The sequence below is a fragment of the Megalobrama amblycephala genome, linkage group LG17 (genome assembly GCF_018812025.1).
Source record: "Megalobrama amblycephala isolate DHTTF-2021 linkage group LG17, ASM1881202v1, whole genome shotgun sequence".
NCBI lineage: Eukaryota > Metazoa > Chordata > Actinopteri > Cypriniformes > Xenocyprididae > Megalobrama > Megalobrama amblycephala.
In genome coordinates this window covers 5,007,349-5,031,166 of record NC_063060.1, presented here as the reverse complement: position 1 = coordinate 5,031,166, position 23,818 = coordinate 5,007,349, and the positions used below count along the sequence as shown (strand labels likewise).

At 36.2% G+C, this 23,818-nt stretch overlaps 3 protein-coding genes and 1 long non-coding RNA gene across 9 annotated transcripts; all 4 read right to left on the bottom strand.

Annotated features, from left to right (window-relative positions):
- Nucleotides 1-1,570: 1,570 nt before the first annotated feature.
- Nucleotides 1,571-13,119, bottom strand: LOC125251789 (polymeric immunoglobulin receptor-like). 3 transcript variants are annotated; one of them, XM_048164872.1, is made up of 6 exons: nucleotides 7,998-8,125; nucleotides 7,510-7,526; nucleotides 7,026-7,337; nucleotides 6,628-6,926; nucleotides 2,119-2,134; nucleotides 1,571-1,877 (listed from the first exon to the last, which is right to left on the bottom strand). In XM_048164872.1, the coding sequence occupies exons 1-6, from the start codon at nucleotides 8,078-8,080 to the stop codon at nucleotides 1,609-1,611; spliced, it is 996 nt and encodes a 331-aa protein (XP_048020829.1). In that variant the 5' UTR covers nucleotides 8,081-8,125; the 3' UTR covers nucleotides 1,571-1,608. The 3 variants fall into 3 exon arrangements, with proteins under 3 accessions (XP_048020829.1, XP_048020827.1, XP_048020828.1); XM_048164870.1 differs by lacking the exons at nucleotides 1,571-1,877; nucleotides 2,119-2,134 and adding an exon at nucleotides 5,833-6,317 and having other exon boundaries at nucleotides 6,618-6,926; nucleotides 7,998-8,095; XM_048164871.1 differs by lacking the exons at nucleotides 1,571-1,877; nucleotides 2,119-2,134; nucleotides 7,510-7,526; nucleotides 7,998-8,125 and adding exons at nucleotides 5,867-6,317; nucleotides 12,352-12,481; nucleotides 13,006-13,119 and having other exon boundaries at nucleotides 6,618-6,926.
- Nucleotides 13,120-14,838: 1,719 nt separating this feature from the next.
- LOC125251326 lies at nucleotides 14,839-16,874 on the bottom strand. Its single transcript, XR_007180973.1, has 5 exons — nucleotides 16,626-16,874; nucleotides 16,518-16,548; nucleotides 16,050-16,063; nucleotides 15,935-15,971; nucleotides 14,839-15,801 (listed from the first exon to the last, which is right to left on the bottom strand). It is a non-coding gene; the product is annotated as an uncharacterized LOC125251326 (long non-coding RNA).
- A 746-nt stretch (nucleotides 16,875-17,620) lies between these two features.
- LOC125250887 (polymeric immunoglobulin receptor-like) lies at nucleotides 17,621-18,179 on the bottom strand (the record flags this gene model as incomplete). Its single annotated transcript, XM_048163694.1, has 2 exons — nucleotides 17,621-17,928; nucleotides 18,014-18,179. Coding segments are annotated over 2 exons (474 nt in total), but the record flags the coding sequence as incomplete, so codon positions are not given.
- A 1,465-nt stretch (nucleotides 18,180-19,644) lies between these two features.
- Nucleotides 19,645-22,917, bottom strand: LOC125251828 (CMRF35-like molecule 7). Of its 4 annotated transcripts, none has more exons than XM_048164919.1 (6): nucleotides 22,561-22,917; nucleotides 22,176-22,475; nucleotides 22,030-22,089; nucleotides 21,924-21,957; nucleotides 21,681-21,752; nucleotides 19,645-19,849 (listed from the first exon to the last, which is right to left on the bottom strand). In XM_048164919.1, exons 1-6 carry the CDS (start codon nucleotides 22,664-22,666, stop codon nucleotides 19,741-19,743), a joined length of 681 nt encoding a protein of 226 aa, XP_048020876.1. In that variant the 5' UTR covers nucleotides 22,667-22,917; the 3' UTR covers nucleotides 19,645-19,740. The 4 variants fall into 4 exon arrangements, with proteins under 4 accessions (XP_048020876.1, XP_048020877.1, XP_048020879.1 ...); XM_048164920.1 differs by having other exon boundaries at nucleotides 21,681-21,749; XM_048164922.1 differs by having other exon boundaries at nucleotides 21,924-21,954.
- Between the last annotated feature and the right edge of the window lie 901 nt (nucleotides 22,918-23,818).

Below are 23,818 nucleotides of genomic sequence, written 5' to 3'. Positions count from 1 at the left end.
CACTTGCAGTTTGGCCAAAGTGTTCAAGTGCGCATGAAGACCGCAATAGTTTTTTTGTTTACTGGGACACACTTAAAGGGTTAGTTCACCCAGAAATGAAAATTCTGTCATTAATTACTCACCCTCATGCAGTTCCACACCCGTAAGACCTTCATTAGTGAGGCCTGCATATGGAGCAATGACATTTCCTCTCTCAAGATCCATAAAGGTACTAAAAACATATCTAAATTAGTTCATGTGAGTACAGTGGTTCAATATTAATATTATAAAGTGACGGGAATATTTTTAGCAAAACCGCTGGAATCCACACCTCCAGATACCCATAATGCCTGTGAGAATAAATAATATAAATGTTTATATTATAAATGCATACAAAATTATTACTGTTATTGCAGTTATTATGACAATAGTATTATTGCAGAAACTTAATTTACCGTGGTGCATTTTTCCAAGCCATTTTTCATTTGAACATTTTCATTAGTTGTAGTGAACTTTACATCACTCAATCACAAACATTTTACTTCTTCAGTTCTGTTGACATTTATTTTGTGACTGTTGCATCAGTTCTGATGACATCACTTGATATTTAGTTCAAAATGCTGTAATTATTCTTGGTCAATTATATTTATTTATTTATTTATTTATTTAAATTTACTTTACCTGCTCCAGTATATCTCTTCAATTAAAGGTGCTACAGAGGATCTTTTCTTCGACTGAGAAACCAAAGACTGTTAGTGAGTTTTTGAAATGAGCGCATGCGTAAGAACAACCCCCCTCCTTCACAGATCATTTCGAGGGAACGCCTCCCAAAACTCGTGCACGAGTATTGGAACACGAGTGTTTGTTTACCACCCTCATTCGCTGTGACGTGTTAGTGGATTCATTATGTCGGACTCACCGCAGGTAACTCATAATCTGCAGTTGTTACTCCTGTCTCCTGACAAAAACATTGCATGCAGTGCCTGTGGAGTGTGGAAAGTTACTGGAGCACGCAGCCACGCACGTCTCTCACAAGGAATGTAATGGCAGTGATTGACAAGCCAGAGGGCCAATCGTTTACGCGATGATTGGCTGATGTTTTTAAGGCCCTACCTCGTGCACAGATGATGTATATTAATATTATTCCTTTCAGTGCACCTAATAAATAGTCTTTTATCAGTTAGTAAAGACAGTTTCAAGCAATATTGCAAAAATGTATAAAACAAAACATCCTCTGTAGCACCTTTAATGTCTGGAATGCATTGAGCTGTTTAAATGCACTTAAAGGGACAGTTCACCAAAAAATTAAAATTTTTCATTTACTCAGCATCAAGTTGTTTTAAATCTATATGAATTTATTTTTTTCTTTCTTTAATAGTATTAAAAAAAAAAAAAAAAGGGGGGGGGGTTCATCAACTATTTGGTTACAGACATTCTTTAAAATATCTTCTTTTGTGAACAAAGAAATTCATACAGATTTGGAACAACTTGAGGGTGAATAAATGATGACTTTAACAACCATTTGTTGTAGTTTTACACCATTTCACACGGCACATTGCAATTCCAGGAAAACTAAAAAAGAAACAGTGTATGAAAATAAGGATGACCTCACTGATGCAGCTGACTCACTTACTGTATAACACCAGTACATGAAATGAACCATCCAGAATCACTGAGTCTCAGTCCAGTCATCAGCACAGTGAAGGAGCTTCTCCCATCATCACTGATCTGGACTGATGGATTCTGGGATGTGTCAGTCATGGTGTAACAGCTCTGATCTTTATATCTGCACCACTGTTTGAGTTTATACTTATATCCAGAACTGTAGAAACACTGGACACTGACATTACCACCTTCATGTCCAGATACACTGCTGCTCACCACAGACACATCAGGAGCTGAACACACAGAGACAAGTCTTTTGAGATTGTGATTTAACAGGAACCAGAATCTGAATTATTCATTTAAATGTGAAACTCATCTCACACCTGATTGAACATTGAAATAGCTGATTGGTTTCATCAACTTGAAATCTTGCTCCAATCTCCACAACTCACCAGTAAGATCCAGTGTCTTCATGCTGCAGGTTTCTCATAGTCACAGTAAGTCACACTCTGATCTGGATGATCAGTTACTGACACTTTTCCTTTGGTACCTCACGCACCGGATGCCGTGCCTGCGCTCAAGGCAGTTAGACATAGTGGTGTATTAGAGGTAAAAAATGATATAAATACTGTTTCGGTTTCTCGCACAAACCGATTGTTTCGTGTCTTAGGACATCAATGTGTCGTCACGAGCCACAGGGTTTAATTTGGATTTGTCTGTGCATGTTTTTTTTTAATCTTATAGATTGTGTTCCCATTGACATGCATTATACGACTGACAGACTGCAACAGTTGGAGTTAAAAATCATCATTTGTGTTCTACTGAAGAAACAAAGTCACCTACATCTTGGATGCCCTGGGGGTAAGCAGATAAACATCAAATTTTCATTTTTGGTGAACTATCCCTTTAAATTTGTGCGAAAGAATTGAAATCCCAGCAGAGTGATTAGAACCATGGCTACAACTGATTTTTCCAACTCACAGGAATGTGTTTCCTGAAGGAAGCTTTTACAAAATAAAAAATAGCTTTCCTCTTTACCACATCGCACATGCCTCTTACATTAAAAGACATTACAGAGAATGAACTAAACTAGAAATCCATAACAAGTAGAGAAAGACAAAAGAAAATATAAAATATGTACCAACACCTGAAGAAATTACAGAAACTTTAATTTAAAGGAAGGAATGATATACAACCAACCGAGGTCATAGAACAAATAAAGTGACCTATGTATAATAATATTGAACCTAGATAATCACTTCTTAAATATGGCTAAAAATAAAGGAAAAAAAAAATAAAGAAGAAAAATACCCAAAACTGACTGGCAAAGTGTGTAAATAAATGAATCCGTGATAAAAATCAAGTATACGATTCAACATAAGAGTCAAGTTCAGCAATAAACTCTAAAGATTGGATCATTGAAAAATCAGTCTGTGCTCAAATATAAAGCACTTATTAACCAGGCAAATCAGCTAAAACAAAAAAGCTGAATATTAAAACCATCTAAACCCAGAAAGAACAGAAGAATGCATAAGCCAAATATATCCTACTTCACACTGGTGAAATCAAATCTCTTCCCGTCAATCAGAGCAAACGATCCACAGAAAGAATTTCCCTTCAACTCGGGCCTTCTTGATCAATGGCCAAAGCTTTTCTCTTGCCACCCTGTCCTCTGGGGATAAGGCCTCAGTGAGTCATAGCTTGTTTTCACACAGGAACTTAAACCTCTGGCAGCTTGCCAGACAGTATCTCGGTAAGACGAAGAGCAAACAGGATATAATTATAGACCTATATGTACCATCCTTTTTCCGCGGGCCGAGACGATGGGCGATATCCACCTCATCCTCCATCCTCTCACTGATGCCAGGAACCACATTGCCAAGAATATTGATTGCAACACGCTGGACATCTTCTCCATCCTTTTCATGTACAACGTGCAGCTTCAGAGTCCACCTCCAACTGTACCGCTTTCATCTGTTTACGATCCTGGATCTAAGCAGACACGACTTTCATCACCTCCTTGTGAGTAGTCACCTCAGTAACAAGCTGATGTACTGTACTGTAGAAGACAAGCTTTCAATTTGCTGTGCTGTAATGGCAGTTGTCTTGTCAATAGTTCAAATTTTCTGGAACATCTCGAAAATCACGAATGGCCACCAACAATTTCAGAGGACGTGTCATCACGCTCACTGTACTCTCTCTTAGACTTTTTTTGACTGGGTTTTAAGGGGGTGTCGGGAAGAGGTGTAGCTAGGAGGTCACAAATTTTGGGTTGAGAGTCAAACCAGTTGTTTGGTGTCTCTTCGCTCTTCCATGCATCGATGCGTTCTTGGATGAAAATGTACATGCACTTTGAACAGGATCCATCTGTGACTCAGGTGCAGACATGGTAGCAACTGGAGCTTGTTTGTTTTTTCATCTGCCCATAAATTTGGCTCAAAATGAGAGATTAATCAACAATCTCATTTATTTGTTCATTCATATAAAAAAATATATAAACATATAAAAAAAATATATGAGCTATGTTGGTTGTAATCCCGTCCAACCTAAAAACTTTCCCGACAACACTTCAGAAACACCACCTCCTATCTTGCTTCCATCTTGGCCTGTTTGGCTCTCTCCTCTGCGCCTCTGCGTGTGTCATTGCGTCATCACGTCAGGTCAAAGGTTGCTCTTCCGTCCACATTGACATGCACAGCACACGTACGGTCGTCCGCCGGAAGCTCGTTATTTGAATGTATAAAGTTTTAAATATAGATATTTTTCTTACAAAAACACATCCCTTCGCTTCAAAAGGCCTTTATTAACCCTCCTGAGTTGTATGGATTCATTTTTTTATGGATGGATGCATTTTTTCTGTCTTCAAAATTTGGCCTACCATTCACAACCTGATATAAAACTTGGAGGACTAAGGATATTCTTAAATATATATTTGATTGTGTTCATCTGAAAGAAGATGGTCATATACACCTAGGATGGCTTGAGGGTAAATCATGGGATAATTTTCATTTTTGGGTGAACTATCCCTTTAGAGTGTTAAGTGTTAAGAACCTGAGTGAAGAAAAGATCAACTTCAGTTTGACTTGTCAGTGGTAATGACAGATCATATTTATACCTCTACACACACTAGAATTATATATGATTTCTTTCATGCACCAGTAAATGTATAAAAGAATTAGCCCAAAGCATGCCATACAGCAGGATATGTCAACTACTCGTATGAGTAAAATGAATTATACACAAACAGAGAACAATACCTGTATGAGCCAAAGGAAAATACAATGAACTTCTTTAAACTGACAGTCGGTTTGTCAGAAAGTTGTAATGTTTCTTTTTGTCTTTATCTTCATCATTTATGCAATTTTCATTTGTAGGTTAATACTAGAAACAGCTTCTCACTCAAGGAGACCTGCATGAAGTCTAAAGTCATCATACATTTCTACCGTCTTTCTCACTTCCTGTGTTCGTTCTCTCTTGTTGCTTGTGTCAAACAGCCTCCCTGTAACTTGATTGTGAATGTTGCATCACCAGGTACAAATATGTGAACCGGGTTGAGTGAAGGTAATTCTCAAAGTGAAAATTAAGAGAAATTTAAAATAATTTGTTTACATTTTGAATGAGAAATGTTTATTTTATGTGCAAAGCAGTGCCAAAACTGTTCTGCTCTGGTGTTCACATGTTTCCTTTCTAGTACTCATTTTACAATTATAGGACTACCGGAGTACATCACCTCAGAAACTGGTTATTTTTAGCCTCTTTTGTGGTCAAAATATTTAAGAAAAAATACATGTGACAAAAATTTTACAAAATTTATTATGACTTGATGTGAAACATGATGTGAAAGTATATCAATGGAGCATTTTCCTGTACAGAAGTTATTAATGGAAAATAGCATTTCATTGTTTATGTAAGCTGATTAAATGCATGACAAAACAGCCTCAAATATGTAAAAGGAAAAACAAGGGAATATTCTCAGTGTCTGTATGTTTTTGTAAACATTCACACATTTTTCACACATATTCTGTGTTTATTGAAAATAACCTTCCATGAGTGGAAACACATCCAACAAGGCTTGTACTTACAGTATATAGGCGGATAGACAGGATATATGGCATAAAATATTCATTATAGCTGACAAAAGTGGGCCTTTAAAAATTGTTTTTTTGACTAATGAATATGATAGACCTAAGGTTATCTCTAAGCTAGTGTGTTCAAAACAATACCAAAATTCACATTTGGAAGATATGTGTATTTAAAATTGTATAATCTCTCTCTACCACCAATGTTCATCTTCTCATCAGATTTACTGTCCAATCAAATGCTCTCTAGAATCTGAAGTGTCCCGCCCCCTTCATCATAAAAGACACTGAAGCTGTGGTTGAAATCAGTCACTTTTTCACACATTTACTATGTTCAATATGGCGAATGAATGGCACATAGTGCTCTATGTCTGTGAGGTCTGTATATCATATTGATATAAAAAATGATGGCTAAATTGAAAAACTTTTTTTAAAATGAAGTTTTATTTGGTATATTCCTCATTTGTTAGTCACTTACAAACATATTTGAAGAAAATGTGTGAGAAAAAATACATTTCAGACATTAAGGCATTTAGGCATTTAGCAAATGTAGACGTCTAATACATCAAAAAGCAGAAAAAGCAGTTTATTATCATCTGATCTTTCTGGTCGATGTGGAGAAATCTCTAGTTCTGTGACAGACAGAAACGCCATCTGAAAGATAAAAGACAATAACACACTATTAAATATTACAACTGAACATGTTTCTCTGTCACATTATGTATATTTTCAAGAAACACTTGAAGAATTGTTTTATAACATTAAAGACATGCAAAGTTTAGATGTTGCTAAAGAATAAATAACAAAATCAAGAATTTGCTAATACTTACTTCGTCCTTCTCAGTGTCGGTCACACTTACTGTCAAAATAACAGCAAAAACGTTATAGTATTGATTATGGACTGAGTTTTATCTTTTTATTCAGTTTTTAAATACAGTATTAAATAGGTTTTACCTGGATCTACCTCAACAGTGAGTTGAACAGGGTTCATTGCCTCTCCTACTGAGCAGAAGTACCATCCAGAATCACTGAGTCTCAGTCCAGTCATCAGCACAGTGAAGGATCTTCTCCCAACATCATCACTGATCTGGACTGATGAATTCTGGGATGTGTCAGTCCTCCCCACTGTGTAACAGCTCTCATCTTTATATCTGCACCACTGTTTGAGTTCATACTTATATCCAAAACTGTAGAAACACTGGACACTGACATTATCACCTTCATGTCCAGATACACTGCTGCTCACCACAGACACATCAGGAGCTGAACACACAGAGTCATTTGAGATTATTAAATACATGTGTGTGAAGTCAGAGAATTAGACATTAGAATGTGATTAAATTAAATTACAAAATCTCATACCAGGCTGAACCCTAAGATGAAGCTCGTATGTAATAGTCGACAGTCCGTCAGTCTCCACAACACAAGAATAATCTCCAGTGTGTTTGTTCTGCAGGTTTCTCATAGTCACAGTAAAGAGACTCTGATCAGGATGATCAATTACTGACAGATTCTCCTCTGATGTGTTTGTGTATATTTTAGATTGATCAATTTCTGAGAACCAGTATTTCTTCTGCGGAGGGTTTTTCTCATCATAATGACATGGGATGGTGACAGATCCTCCAGACTTAATAGTTAAAACATGATGAAACCCACCAATGAAGCATTCAACACCTAAACACACACACAAGCTATTATTACGTCCAGGATTATCAATAATCACTGAATCAGTTTTGTCCATCACATAAACCACATTAAACACAACAGTAACAGCTGAGCATAAAATCTGTCAAAATGATAAACAAGATCCATTAGAGACAAACACAGAACAACATTTAGTACTCACCTAAAATGAGCCAAAACCTGATTAAAATGTACAATACTTTTGTGTCTGCGGCCATTGTGTAAGTTTCTCTTCCTGTATCTTGAGCTGTTTATGTGTGTTTGTAGTAACTGCTGCACTTCCTTGGCTTTCCCCCTCATAACACTGAAATGTCTTGCAACATCTGGCTAAATGCAGTTAGGATAGAGTCTAAATTTCAAGTTATGATCTAGTCACACTTTTATTTAGATCTGTTTCAGTAGTAGGGAGTCTGGGGGCAATTGTGACATACAAAATTGTGTTCATTACATACATGTTCTAAAATCATTTTGCTAATGTTCCCATATTAAGTTATGAAAATGTTATTTCTGAATGTTCTCTCAACTGTCAAAATGTTTTTTTAAGAGTTTGATTTTTTTTTTTTTTTCTTGGTTATATGAATGTTTAGTGAACATTCCATTTAATAGTTTTGCAAAAATGATGGAAACTTAACTTTTGAATGTTCTCTAAACCCGATTGAAATGTAGAATATTTTGTGTACGTGGCCGTTGTGTTTTAGCCTACAACTGGTCAGCTTCCTTTGTTCTGTCTTCATGTTGTCTTATATGTAAAACGTCCTTAGAAGTCTTGCGCCACCCAGCTAAGGGGTGTGTAGACTATATAGGGTACACATATGAATAAAATAAAACAAATAAATATTTGAATTTATCCTTTAATGGGTTTTTCAGTAAGGTTTCAATTTGGTAACATTATTAATGTTTCATAAAGAATAACATGCATTTAGATTAATGTTAATTTCTATATACCATTAAATTGTTAACATTTCAAGCCTATATAAAGTAACATTAAAGGCACAATTGTAATGTTATCCACTGGCAGAGAGATTGAAGAACCCAATTTTGGGGGAGGGATGGAGGGCCAGGCCCGTGAAGGGAGCCGGGACCAGGACAATGCCATGGCAATAGCGGGTCTGGGTCGTGGAGCTGTCACTTTTCTCACTCAAATCACTGACTGTTGCTGCTTGGTTGCTTTTAGAGGGAAAAGATGATCATAACTGCTGGTCTAGGATCAGGTTTCTCCATAATATAGCATATTGGTCGAAAGAGATTTGGTGTTTGCGCTCTTTAGAGTGTCTTTGATCGCCCCCTGGAGGCTGGATGCAGTACAGGTCATAAACCTCGCCCGCTCAATGCAGACGAATGAGACTTAAGTTAAAATATAAAAATAAATTATGCTTCAAATAAAATTTTCTGAAAGATGGTTTTGGTCATTTAAGGTAGTTGTTATCACACTGATTTATATTCAATTGTTCGTTTTTGTGATAAGTTTGATTTTGAATTTGATGCTATAAAAACGGGGCGTGTCATCGTGATTCACAGTTGATTGACAGCTTCTCTGAGGACTGTCGGAGCTTCGAGGGGAGATTGAAGATAAATAAATAACTATTAATTTTCAATTTCTGTGTTATTTCACACTGACAAAATGAGCTGTTCAGCAGTAAACTGTACTAACTGACCTACAGGATCTGACGGATATCTGAGCTTTTCTCGGTAAGGTTAAATGTGGACTTCATAAGCTAATTAATAAACGTTATTAGTTAAGATAACACACGTTAGCCATGACGGAAAAAAAGCAGGTGATCGTTATCTGGCAGTTATAATTATTTTTATGGGTATAAAATAATAATTAGCAGGATAAAACTAATGATAGCCTACTCTAATTAATTATAGAGCACTGTCTACAGCAATCGATCTCCTGTAACGTTAGTTTAAACATTTTATTTAAAATGGCAAGACCGTTTCTGACATTTTAGAGTTTCTAGAGGTATATTATATTGAGTTCATCTACTGAATTTGCTGTTTCAAAAATATTATTGCTCTAGAAACAGAATAGCCTATTATTTTATAGGTAGAATTTTAAATTACGTTTAATTTATATAGCCTATTATTTAAAATACATCAATGATGACGCAGCCGTCTGGGCGGAAGTTTGATATCGCGACTCCGCCTCCGGGCTCCACTGACGAGTCTTTCTGCGCATGCCCAGGTTCCAAACTTTTTTTTTTTTTTTTTTTTTGACGTTTTTGCGTAACGTGTCAGCGCCCATCGCGTCCGTTTTGGCTTCAGTTCAATACAATAGCTGCATTCACATCACCTTGTATTTACCGGAATCTTGAAATGACAACACGTGACGTTATATTCAGAGCTGTTCACGTCCTTTTGGTCCTTGGACTGGGAATTATGCGTTTCCATGGCACCACTCTCAACGCCTAATAAATCAATCTACAGCGGTCAGGTGGTACAGCGGCCACGTGGTACATGTGGGAGCTTTCAGAAAACTCCCAGCTTACAAGCTGTAATTACGAGCTCTACGAGGACGTGAACGCTTTTTACAAGCAGGAATCTCGTAACAACAGGAATTACGAGGCCGCGTGAACGCACCTAATGGAAGGAAGCGGCATCACGTTGCCCATCTTTTTTTACAGTCTATGGCGCGGATTGGCCCTCTGGCTTGTCAATCACTGCCATGACGTTCCTTGTGCGAGATGTGCGCGGCTGCACACTCCAGTAACTTTCCACACTACAGGCGCCGCATGCAATGTTTTTGTCAGGAGACAGGAGTAGCAACTGCAGATTATGAGTTCCCTGCGGTGAGTCCGACATAATGAATCCACTAACACGACACAGCGAATGCCGGTGGTAAACACTCGCGTTCCCTCGAAATGAGCTGTGAAGGAGGGGGGTTGTTCTTACTCATGCGCTCATTTCAAAAACTCACTAACAGTCTTTGGTTTCTCAGTCGACGAAAAGATCCTCTTTAGCACCTTTAAGGGGCCGTTTACATGACACTGTTTTCAACTAAAAGCAGAAAACTTTTCATACGTTTTGGGGATTCATTTATACGATAACAGCCTGAAAATTGAAACTTTTGAAAACTGGTTTCAAAGTGCACGTTTTTTAGTTAGATTCGCCAGAGTTTTTGTCCAGTGCTCACAAATCATCTCATTATAAGTTAATTTATTTGTGCAGAACTTTATATTATAGCAGAACTTTGAGAGATCACAATGAATTGAGATGACTGACTGCTTTTTAATGAATATATATATATAAATATTTTAGTGATTTGTTTTGTTCTGAAATATGTGTTGAATATTATGTTTTATACTTTAAAATCAAAATGTATAAATATTTTCCAAAATCTCACTCCTGCAGTCATGCTCTGTGGTTGCTTGAATCATCAGCTTTATTCACAATGGTGCTGTGGTGTTTGATTGTAAATGTTGCAAACATCATAAGTGACAAATGTGTCATCTGGTTGAGAAGTCTAAAATAATTTATTTTGAATGAGAATTATTTGAAATGCAGTCAAAGTCAAAGCGGTTCCCTCTGATGTTACTGTCTAGTATTGTCATGTTCCCTTTTCCAGTTCTCATTTTACAATTATATTTAGGACTACTGCAGAAATTGGTTATTTGGGGTCTGTTTTGTGTAAAATACATGTAAGCAAAGAAATAGGCTATATGCCTGTCCAAAAAAAAAAAAAAAACTCTAAAATCGGTTATTAATCTACACACTACGGTGGTATGACGATATTTATGGCAATGAAACATGCATAAATAACTTATTAAAGTGCAGAACATGCTTTAGGTTAAAAGGGAAAAAAAACGCAACATGATATTCATGTCATCCCAACACACACACGAAATTCGCACACAAAAAGCAGCTGAACTCTTTCAGTTCTCCTATGCTTGATTGTCAAATGCCAGTGTTGTGTACTCAAGTCTGAGTCCACTGGACAAATACCCACACTTGCAGTTTGGCCAAAGTGTTCAAGTGCATGTGAAGACCGCAAAAGTGTTTTGTTTACTCAATGGGACACACTTAATCACATCTTGATTGTGCGGTTTCATTTTCAAACATTTTACAAAATACTGTATAATCTCTTTTACAACCAAATTGTATGTAACATATTTAATTTAACTTACACTGGAAAGTTTTCCTAGACATGATGCAAAATTGGGTCACGTAAGTTCTTCAGTATGATGAATTAGACATAGTGTGAATTTAGAATGTTCATTGTCTCGTCATATTTTCTGGTGCTCTCTAGAATCTGAAGTGTCCCGCCCCCTACATCATAAAAGACACTGAAGCTGTGGCTGAAATCAGTCACTTTTTTCACACATTTACTATGTTCTATATGGGGAATGGCACATAATGCTCGAAGTCTGTGAGGTCTGTATATCATAATGATTATATAAAATTATGGCTAAATTGAAAAATAAATAAATAAATAACGTTGTTTTATTTGGTATGTTCCTCATTTGTAAGTCACTTTTAATAAAAGAAAAAATATATTTGAAAAAAAATGGTAAAAATACATTACAGACATTTAGGCATTTAGCAAATGTAGATGTGTAATATATTCTTCACACAGATCTTTAGTCTGACTGAGTGTAAAGCAAAAGCAGAATCAGCAGTTTATCATCATCATTATTATTATTATTATCATCATATTTTAGATTGATCAATGTCTTAGAACCAGTATTTCTGACTGGAGGGTTTTTCTCATCATAATGACAAGGTATGGTGACAGATCCTCCAGACTTAATAGTTGATGAACATGATGAAACTCACCAATGAAGCATTCAATACCTAAACACACACACACACACACACACACACACACACACATACACACACACACAGTTTTAATGACTAGGATTAACAATAAATCACTTCTTAATTTGTTCAGTCTTCACATAAAACACATTAAAAGCATCATGAACAGTTGAGCATAAAATGTAATTTTAAAATCTTAAACAGGATACATTAGATACAAACACAGAACAACATTTAATACTCTCACCTAAAATGAGCCAAAACCAGATTGAAGTGTAGAATATTTTTGTCTTAGCATACACAGCCATTGTGTTTGCTCTTGCTTGTGTTTCCTGTATGAGGTCTTCACTGGAGTACAACTGGTCAACTTCTTCTTTCTACCCTCATATTATCACAGACAAGAAAAAATGTTTTTAGATGCAACCTGGCTAAAGGGTGCACAGACTGTACATATATTCATAAAATAAAGTGTAATCAATAGTTTTTTCCATTGTTTGATGGGTGTTCAGTATCAGTTATCAAAATTGTGAACATTGTTGTGAACATTAATACACAGGAATCACCAGCTGATGGATTTCTGTTCTGAAAACTTTGTGGGAACAGTGATTTAATGAGTCACTCTGTTGTGATTGGAATGTTATTTAAAGGCCAATTCACACCGCACCGACAAACGCCAACAAACGCCAACAAACGCCAACGAACAAGTTGGCCGTTGGATTTAGAATTCTATGAGAAAAAACTGTCATGTTCACACCGCCCCAACAAACACAGACAAACGAGTGACGTCTGACTGGGAAAATTCCACAACTACACAAGTAACCATGTTAACAATATTGTCAGGTTAGTTTATCATATATATTTTCATTGTATTAAAGTATTGAGGCAAAACAAAAATACTAACCTGAAATCCGAAGCGCTGTAGCCATCGATCTGATCGTAGCCTATTGCGCTGCGATTGGGTAGACCAGGTACAGTTGGTACACTTTTTGCTTTCACCGTTACCACACCAAAATTATGGGACTGAAAAGAAGTGAAACAAAGTGATTTTTCATATGACATTTCTTTTACTTGTCTACTAAAATATTATTAATAATTAACATCCATAAGTAGGTCATATTTTTCACAATTAGCTCATAAACACAAGACGCTTTTTTGTTCCAACTGTACCCATGTCGAAAACAGTCAGGTACAGTTGAAACAGTACCCTAGTAGCTACAGTTGAGACACCCATTCGGAATGCTGTAAAGCTGCCTAACCAATTCACTACAAATGTAAAATACCTTTAAAAATGAGAATTTAACCGTTTTTATTTCCATTTAGTATTTTATTTTATTATTTTGTTTAGTTAAAAGTAGTCCATTTGTAAAACATTGTGCAGTAATGGCAAACAGTGATACAATATTTAATTTTAGGCCATAAATTTAATATTAACAGTTGAAAAGTTGAGTAACAGTAAAAAACATTGAACAATTGCAAACAGCAATAATAAAACAGATGAAATCTATTAATTTTAATAGATTAATAGATCTTAATAGAACTTACATCGTGCAACTAAACTGCATGGGCCGCAATAGGATTCTATGGTGTGGGTATGTGTCTCAACTGTACCCCGCTGACCACCTCGAACATTTCTCTAGATTTTATGATGACCTTGTATGACACAAAGTCATGCAATATGTCAGTGTTTAGAACACAAAATAAGGTTTACGAAAATGTAAGTTAACTTTAACGGTCATGTAAGGATGAGAAGCTATTCAATGTGGAAGCGACGTGGTGAAGTGAAAAAATTACCTTAGAAAAAAACTTTCGCCGATATCTTCGTACTGGAAAAGCACATGTACTTCAAATTTCACACAATTGAAGAGGACGCTAATATGCATGTGCTAAGAAAATTTCACAGATCAGACTTGTTGTGAACGCAAGTTATTTAAGGTGTTTCAACTGTACCCTATAACCAACTGTACCTGGTCTACCCGGTTTTTAAACTTTTTTTTAGCGCGACCCTTTTTATTAACGAGACCCATAAGCATATACAACCATGTAGCTAAACAAGTCAAAACGAATTATTAAAAAACGAAACTGAAGGTAAACCTGCGTTGCTCTCATGGTGGTTATAACGTTACCACTCTCTTTCGGTGAAGTGGAGCAGCTGCTCTTGCTGAATGGCACGGATTGCACTATGGACTATTGTACCTTTTGTGTATATATTAACTGTATTTTATTTTTTATAACGAACAAGCTGCGATGTCACGTTTCCAGTGCTTTGTTGTGTGTGCTTGAGGCGCGGGCGCGATCAAATAGCTGTCTTTGCAGGGGACTTCCCTCATCGTCATGGCAACGGTTCGTGAACAGGTCAGATTACGTCAGAGTTGGTTGCAGTCTGTTGGAAAACTGTTCACACCGCGCAGACATTCCACGACCCGACAAACGCCGATTAAACATGTTCAGTCGGGTGAAAACCGACTCCGACCAACGCCAACAAACGCCAACAGACGCCAACAAACGCCAACAGACGCCAACAGGGGTTTCACACCGATCCAACAAACTCCAACAGACGAGTTTGTTGGCGTTTGTTGGCTGTTGTCGGTGCGGTGTGAATTGGCCTTTAGGTTACAATAATTATAGTACAACACTCTCATAACCTTATTTTTACTCACAATATAATATTGAAATTGAACATTTATTTGTAATATTCCAAGAACATTAACATGAAGATTCATCAAACATGACATTGCAAGAATGTTGTTCTAATGGCATTTTCTCTCAACATTATGAGAACATTCCTCAAGTACAAATATATCATAAGGATGCTCTGAAAATGTTGTTCTCAAAACATTTTGTCTCACTGTTATGAAAACTTCACATTCCAAGAAGGTTGTTTTCAAAGTTTTCTTTTTACATTGTGAGTATGTAGCTTATAAAGTGCATGACGAAGGAACTGGTTGTAAACAAACAGTCTTTAATGAACGACGAACACAGAGAATAATAATAATAATAATAATAATAATAATAATGCATTTTATTAATAGCACCTTTCATAACACTCAAGGTCACCTCACAAGCAAGCAGAAATAAAAAAAAAAAAAAACAAATAAGTATATAAGTAATAATAAAAATAAGTAAGGGAGCATTAGTAACAAACATTAACCGACAAAGGACTGAACCATACAGGGAGTAAAAATATACATGGATAATGAGGGAACTAAACAGGCATGGCTGGACAGAATACTAATTAGACACCATAGCAACAAATGAGAACTAATGCCGAACAAGACAGAAAGTGAACAAAATAATGTACTGTTTTGTACTGCAAACAAAATAATGAATGCTTTTATGTTTCTATGATGTGAGTCTGTCGTGCTACTATTTAATTATTGCGGTAAGTGATTTCCGATAACCCCGCCCCTAAATGACACTTGAAAACAAGCTGAACTCTGATTGGTCACTTTATATGTCAATCAGACTGTCACTTCCTGTCTGTGTGGGTGGTTCCTGACTAGAATAAACTGCAATGAGGACTTCCTACTGCAAAACAAAAGTTTGCTAACTGCTAACCTTAACAGTAACAAATACAAATCTGAAGGGTTTTTCACTGAACCTGTTATTTATCTAGACACAAAAGTCCTTCAGATCAATGTGGAGAACAGCCTGTGATCTCTAATTCTGTGACAGACAGAAACACTCCATCATGTGGCATCTGAAAGAGAGAATAGATAGAAAGATATGAAAACAGCTCAAAGATGCACATATGAGTGCTGAACAAGTCACATCTGTTGATTTAGGTCACATAAAAAAAAAAAAAGTAACCGTGAAACTGTGATAATACTAACGTGTTCTTCTCAGTGCCGGTGTCTGTTCTCACAGTTGCTGTCAGAAATGGAAAACAATTTTTAAAAAGTGAGAATAAAACTTAATTTTATTAATTATTTGAAGCACTTATATTACCTGGTTTTGGAAACCTAAAGAAAAGACAACACCAAAAATAGACAAAATGTTTAGAAAGACAATGAATTCAACTTTATTATACAGATATAAACTGGTTAAACTTTATTTCGACAGTCCACTTTAGACATACTAACTATGAGTAACTTTGCAACTGTATGTCAACTAGCACTCATTGGAGTATTTAGTTAGATTGTAAGGTTAGGGTTATGATTAGGATTAGAGGGGAGTTGAATAAGTTTACATGTAGTTGCAAAGTTACTTATAGTCCGTAGAATGTCTGATGGGGGAAAATAAAGTGTTATCAGATATTAAGCGGACAGTATACAAATACTCTAATGACTGCTAGTTCACATGTTGCAAAATTAGAGTTAGAATGTCTAAACTGGACTATCAAAATAAAGTATTACCAGTAAATTTACAGTATAAGCATCTAATCAAGCCTATGACAGAAAATATTTGCCTACTAACCTGTTTCTCTCAAAAGCTTTAGTGGTCACAACTGCTGATAAAGAAGAAAAGATTAAAATGATTTATTAAGAGTTTGTCATAATAACAACCAATAAGAGTCTGTATTACCTGGTTTTGGTTCAGTGACAGAAACAGGAACATGAGGATCTTCAAGAGAGACATCAGGAACTGAACACAGAAAAAGATGCAAACTTATTTTAGCCTAGAAACCTAGAAAAGCAAGAAACCCATGTAGATTTGATCAGTGAATGAGTTTTACCACACTGTAAAAAAAATCCCGTTGTTTCTACGGAAAAATACCGGCAGCTGTGGTTACCAGAACAATACTGTAAAAATGACATCAAACCGTAAACATACTTACGGAGTTACATGTGAATTTTACATTTTAAATATGTATATTTAACATTGGATTTCAGTAATATTAACATCATTGTTACACACTGTAAAAAAAAATCCCAGTAAAATTTACGGTAAAATAACGTATTTCATTAACTGATATAATGTTCATTTACCAACCTAATGAAGTACTAATATCTGTTTTGTACCTTTATAATACACTGACAGTCACCAAACACAGTGGTGATAAGAGTCACATGATGAATCAAAGTTCATCACAAGCAGCTTTTCCACAAGCTGAGAAGGACAATACTAATATATAGAAGGTGCACACAGTGTCATTCACACACACACTAAACACCATCATGGTAACATGCATGAAATTTTAAAAATGCAATAAACATTAATTTAACAACATTAGATGTAACATAAAACCCTAATGTACATAACTGATTAGAAAAAAATGAGAAAAACTAAGAAGAAACAGAGTTATTTCAACGAAAATATATCAAATGTGAAGTGTCACGCAGGGAATTGTGGGAATGTCAATTTACGGTTTTTCACTGTAAATTTTACAATGAATTGTTATTTTTCACTTCCAAAAACTGTGAATTTAACGGTATTTTACTGTAAAATTACATTAAATGTACCGTTAGATCTATTACAGTTATTCACCGTATATAGTACAGAAACTTTCTGTAAACCAATTGACAGTTTTTCACCGCAGCATTTTTACAGTCTTTTACTGTTAAAACCACGGTCATTTTTTACAGTGCAGTGACTGTGAGTTGAACAGGAACCTGTTGATCTCCAGCAGAGCAGAAGAACCATCCAGAATCACTGAGTCTCAGTCTAGTCATCAGCACAGTGAAGGATCTTCTCCTAACATTATCACTGATCTGGACTGATGAATTCTGGGATGTGTCAGTCCTCCCCACTGTGTAACAGCTCTGATCTTTATATCTGCACCACTGTTTGAGTTTATTCTGATATCCAGAACTGTAGAAACACTGGACACTGACATTACCACCTTCATGTCTAGATACACTGCTGCTCACCACAGACACATCAGGAGCTGAACACACAGAGGCATTTGAGATTGTGATTTAATAGGAATCAGGATCAGAATGATTCATATGAATGTGAAACTCATCTCATACCTGATTGAACTGTGAGATGAAGCTGCTCTGTTTCATCCACTTGAAATATTCCTCCGATCTTCACAGCACACCAGTAAGATCCAGTGTCTTTATTCTGCAGGTTTCTCATGCTCACAGTAAAGAAACTCTGATCTGGATGATCAGTTCCAACGCCGTAAAGTCTATGGGTTTTTTGAATGGGTTTTTGCTAAATCGCCTGAAATAAGGTCTGTGGTTAACCAAGCCTCTAAATACTTTCACGTTTTGATCTATGACATAAAACACACCAGTTATAACCCACTTGTGATTTTTTAAAACTTTTACTGCGTCTTCAAATCGGCGGTTGCTAACAAATTGCTAAAAGGGACTACTTCCTTTGGCGGGGACTTTAGACGTCATCATTAAAAACGGGACATTTGGACAGCATTTCTCATGAAAAAGTGGATAAGTATTCATACACAGCACAGATCATAATCAGTGAGCATGTTTTTAAATAGAGTTATTTTCTAAATAAAGTTTGAGGACGCTTGGTGGTGGTGACGTTGATCCGCAACCATGGTGTGCTGTAGTCCGTTTATAGCCTACTGTTAGCCTTTTATATCTGACGACTTTATTTAGGCTACAAAATCTACAAATGTTGTGTTAACTTGTAAAGATTATCTTGATAGACAAAACGTGTAAGTGTCATAACCCTTTGTTAAACACAGAGCTTATTTTCTGCGATTTTCCAAAAGTCTATGGGAAAAATGAATAGGCTTTCAGTCGAGGGGAACCCGTGCGCCGCTAACTTCCAGGTTGGCCTACAAAAACGCGTCATCCCTGGGGCACTCTATTGATGGCATATGTTTCAATAAAACTGTTTGTGTGTGTCCTCACTCACTTTCCTGACAAGTGTGACGGACGCACTGCACTGGAGAGAATTTATGTTTCTGCTTGTCTTCAGCACAAATGGACTCCTGTGTTTTATAAAACATTCGCAGCAGATAGACGCTAGTGTCGTTATGTGACGCTTTGAAAACAAAACCAAAGGTTCAAAAATCGAGATATAAAAGTGAGGTGAGCATCGCTATGAATTTTGCCACCTTCTCCTGCTTCATCGTTACCAAGCAACAGGGGTAAACAGCTGCTGCTTTAATGATACAAACGCACTGCGGTTCATACCCAATTAAAGCGGAACTCAGTAAGATTTGTGAAGCTCCCCCTACAGGTTCCTTCAGTGAATCACACGGTCGTAAATACTCCAAGCGCAGCTCTGGACTACAATGACTACAACGCTCACCAGCGCAGTAGTTTTGCAAATACAGTACAAGAAAGAGGAGGTGGGTAATTTGCAAATACAGTACACTCGATGGATGTGGGTAATTTTCAAAATTGTCTTATAAAGTCATAATATATACATTGTTTTTGAATTACCGTAAAGCATTTTGTCACTCTCGCGTGAACATGAACATGAGGCGAGATTGTGTCGGGTCGATGCAGCTCAACTTGCAAGTGCTGTTTTCTGGCGTAGACGTGCCAGAGGGGGGTTAGTGCTCGCCTCAAACACACCACTACAAGTCAATTAACCATCGTAAGGACTTAGAAAACTATTTATGAAGGTAAAAAAAGTTACTTAGTTCTGCTTTAATGTAATGTGAACACAAACTGGCAGGGGGAGCAATCGCACTCGGGTTCGGACCAGGCAATAGAACCAAGTGTGACAGCACCCTAAATGATTGATCAAATATGCTATAGATTAAGAAAAGTCATCAATACTGACCAAGCTTATTTCTCAATATTATGGCTGACAGAACCACAGCCACCATCAGCAGCAACAGAACAACCACCGAAATCCACACCTCCAGATGCCCATGATGCCTGTGATCATGAACAAATAAAGAAATCATTAAAAAGGTATACAGTTCATCCTATAATTTGACCACATTTTATACTCTATCATAGCTGCTATATATATATATATATATATATATATATATATATATATATGATAGCATATACATGTGGGGACATTCCGTAGCCGTAATGGTTTTTATACTGTACAAACTGTATTTTTTATCTGCCTACATTACCCATCACAGGAAACTGTGCACATTTTTACTTTCTCACAAAAACTCATTCTGTATGATTTATAAGCCTTTTGAAAAATGGAGACATGGGGTAATATCCTCATAAGTCACCCTCTCCTTGTAATACCTATGTCATACCCATGTCATTATACACATTTGTGTCCTGATATGTCACAAAAACACTCTCTCACACACACACACACACACACACACACACGTACACACACAATCTATTTTAATGCACTGTATTGAAAATGTTTGATTGGTACTATTGATTTACATCATTGCTATTTGCTATCTCTAAATTAAATATCTGAATTGCTTTGAGCTGACGACCTGAACAACCACTTGTAGTTCTAAAGTTCAACCATTTCACGCCTGACACATGCAGTTCTGCGAAAACTAAAATAGATATAGGCAACAGCATATGCAAAAGAAGATGATGGCCTCACTGATGTAGCTACTGTTTTACTGTAGTGTAGCCTATTATTTGCTACACCAATTAATCAAAAAAAAAAAATCCTGTAGTCCTGAGACTTCCACAGAAGATATATGTATATTTTTTTAATATTTAGGCCACTTCTATTATTGATTGCTATCAAGATTTTCAACCAGAATAACAAAAAGTGTTTATGAAAAAAAATTGCCCTACCTTTAACCCAAGACCAAACCCCGGTTAAACAGAATACTGAGTTATTTTCCTTCACGTTTCACACTGCTCGTAATTTATCCATGGTTAACAATTAAATGGGTATTTGTGAACTGTTGTTTAACACTGTACATTCCTAAACCCTGGGTTAACGTCTTTATTTGCATATTTGCGGTGTCAGTGTCACTGATTGGAAGAAATATGCATGGTATATGTTTGCATAAATGTTCTAGCAATGCGCATCCTGATATTATATCTATATGCACTGGTCTATTGGAAATGTTTTTTGTACTACTGATTTACATCATTTGCTACACTGCATTTCTTAACTTAAATATCTGAAGTGCTTTGAGCTGTTCAAACGAGATTGTGATCTTAACAACTAATTGTTGTAGTCACTTCACGCCTGCCACATTGCAGTTCTGCAAAAACTAAAATAAATATAGGCTACAGCATATGCAAATAAGAACGATGGCCTCACAGATGTAGATACTGGGTTGTTGGGCCGCCATTTACTGTTAATAAAAATAAAACATCTATTAATTTATGTAAAAATGTCTAATTAAATATAATAATTCAATATATAATGAAATAACAAAAAATAAATATTAAACTGTTACTTGTGTATTCACTATTGAAGCTTGCGATATAACCCTGATTGTATTTGTCTGAAAGAAGAGAGTCATAAACACCTAGGATGGCTTGATCATTTTCATTTTTGGGTGAATTATCCCTTTAACATCGCAAACACTTTTACAAGTATTAAACATTCTTTTAACCGGTGTTAAAAGTAACATTTAGAACGAGCATGTTCTAAAATCAGCTGAAGTTCATCCTCATCCTCCAACTAAATGGAGAATATTCCATCTTTAATAAAGTTACAATAGCATAATTAATAAATTAATTTCTGTATGGTTAATTTTAAAAGTTTTTGCATGTTTTAATTTAAGCAATGAACATGCTATTTCAGTACTCATTGTGCTGCTCTTCACTGTTCACTGTAGATTCGTTGTTTGGTGTTGTAGATGAGAGAGCTGCAACTCTGCTAAGAAACAGCAAAGAGAAATTAACCAAAATAAAAACAGAAAAAAGAAGCAAAGACACAGCAAAAAACAAAAAAACAAAAAAAAAAACAACAGTAAATTCAACTCTGTTATAAGCATCTAATCAAGCCCATGACAGAAAATATAAATCTTAAATTTAATTAGTTACTAACCCGTTTCTCTCAAATGCTTCTGTGGTCACAACTGCTGTCAAAAAGAAATTAAGAAAGATTCAAATAATTTATAACTGTCGTAACCACCAATAAGAGTCTGTATTACCTGGTTTTGGTTCAGTGACAGAAACAGGAACATGTGGATCTTCAAGAGAGACATCAGGAACTGAACACAGAAAAAGATGCAAACTTATTTTAGCCTTTTTCCAGAGCAGGAAACACATGTAGATTTGATCAGTGAATGAGTTTTACCAGTGACTGTGAGTTGAACAGAAGTCTGCTGATCTCCAGCAGAGCAGAAGAACCATCCAGAATCACTGAGTCTCAGTCCAGTCATCAGCACAGTGAAGGATCTTCTCCTAACATTATCACTGATCTGGACTGATGAACTCTGGGATGTATCAGTCCTCCCCACTGTGTAACATCTCTGATCTTTATATCTGCACCACTGTTTGAGTTTATTCTGATATCCAGAACTGTAGAAACACTGGACACTGACATTACCACCTTCATGTCCAGATACACTGCTGCTCACCACAGACACATCAGGAGCTGAACACACAGAGTCATTCGAGATTGTGATTTAACAGGAATCAGGACCTGAATGATTCATTTAAATGTGAAACTCATTTCATACCTGACTGAACTGTGAGATGAAGCTGCTCTGTTTTATCTATCCATACTCCTTCAATCTCCACAGCACACCAGTAAGATCCAGTGTCTTTATTCTGCAGGTTTCTCATGCTCACAGTAAAGAAACTCTGATCTGGATGATCAGTTACTGACACTTTCCCTTTGGTTTCATTAGCATATGCCAGTATGTTGCAGTAATTGTATGCTCCATAGGCATCAAAGCACCAGTATTTCTTGTGTTTTGTGTATTTCCTGTCATAATAACATGGAATAATGACCGATCCTCCAGACTGAACTGTTAACAATCTGCTGGCTGATCCTGTTGCGCATTCAGGACCTGAGTGAAGAAAAGATCAATTTCAGTTTCACTCATCTGTCAGTGTTAATGACAGAACAATCATATTTAAGTATCACTAAGTGTTTTTTCATAGTAGTCAACACAAAACAGGTGCTTAGACTTTTTTTAAATTCAAAACCAAGTTAAAATCTATATGAAGACACTTTTTACCTTCACTAGTTTCATCTTAAATAGTCCAGTGGCATGACAAATTAATTTCTCTGATAATAAAAGTCTTTAATTATAAAATAATTAAAATCACATTCACTGTTTAAAGTACAGTAGTCAACATTTGAAGTGGATCAAAAACTTTTATCAAAGTTGTCCTAAAACCTTCTTCTTAGGACAACTTTAATGACCTTTTTTTGATCCAGTTCAAATGTTGACTACTGTAGTTTTAGATGGAGTACAGCACATCATGCAGCACAACATGCCAACTAACCGTATGAATAAACTGAACACTTGCCTGTTATGAACCAAAGGAAAAACACAATGAACTTCTTCAAACTGACATTCCTTCTGGCAAAAAGTTGCAGTGTTTCTTCTCTCTGCATCTTTATTGTGTACGTCTTCTTTTTCCTTTTGTTAATACAGAAACAGCTTATCACTTGAGAAGGTGTGCCTATGATCTGATGCTCGAACTGCATTACTCTCACTTCCTGCATCCATGCACTTTAGTTGCTTGTGTCATAAAGACTTAATTTACAATACAATGTCAAAATGCTTGATGGCAAAGTTACAGAAATCACTAATGCATCACTTGGGTGAGAAGTCTAAAATTATTCTGAATAAGAATTTTATGCTTTATGTGCAATATGGTCGACATTTACTTCTGGTATTACTGCGTAGTAGCAAGGTTTCCTTATCTAGTTCTCATTTTACAATTATAGAACGACTGCAGTGGGTCACTGTGGAAACTGGTTAT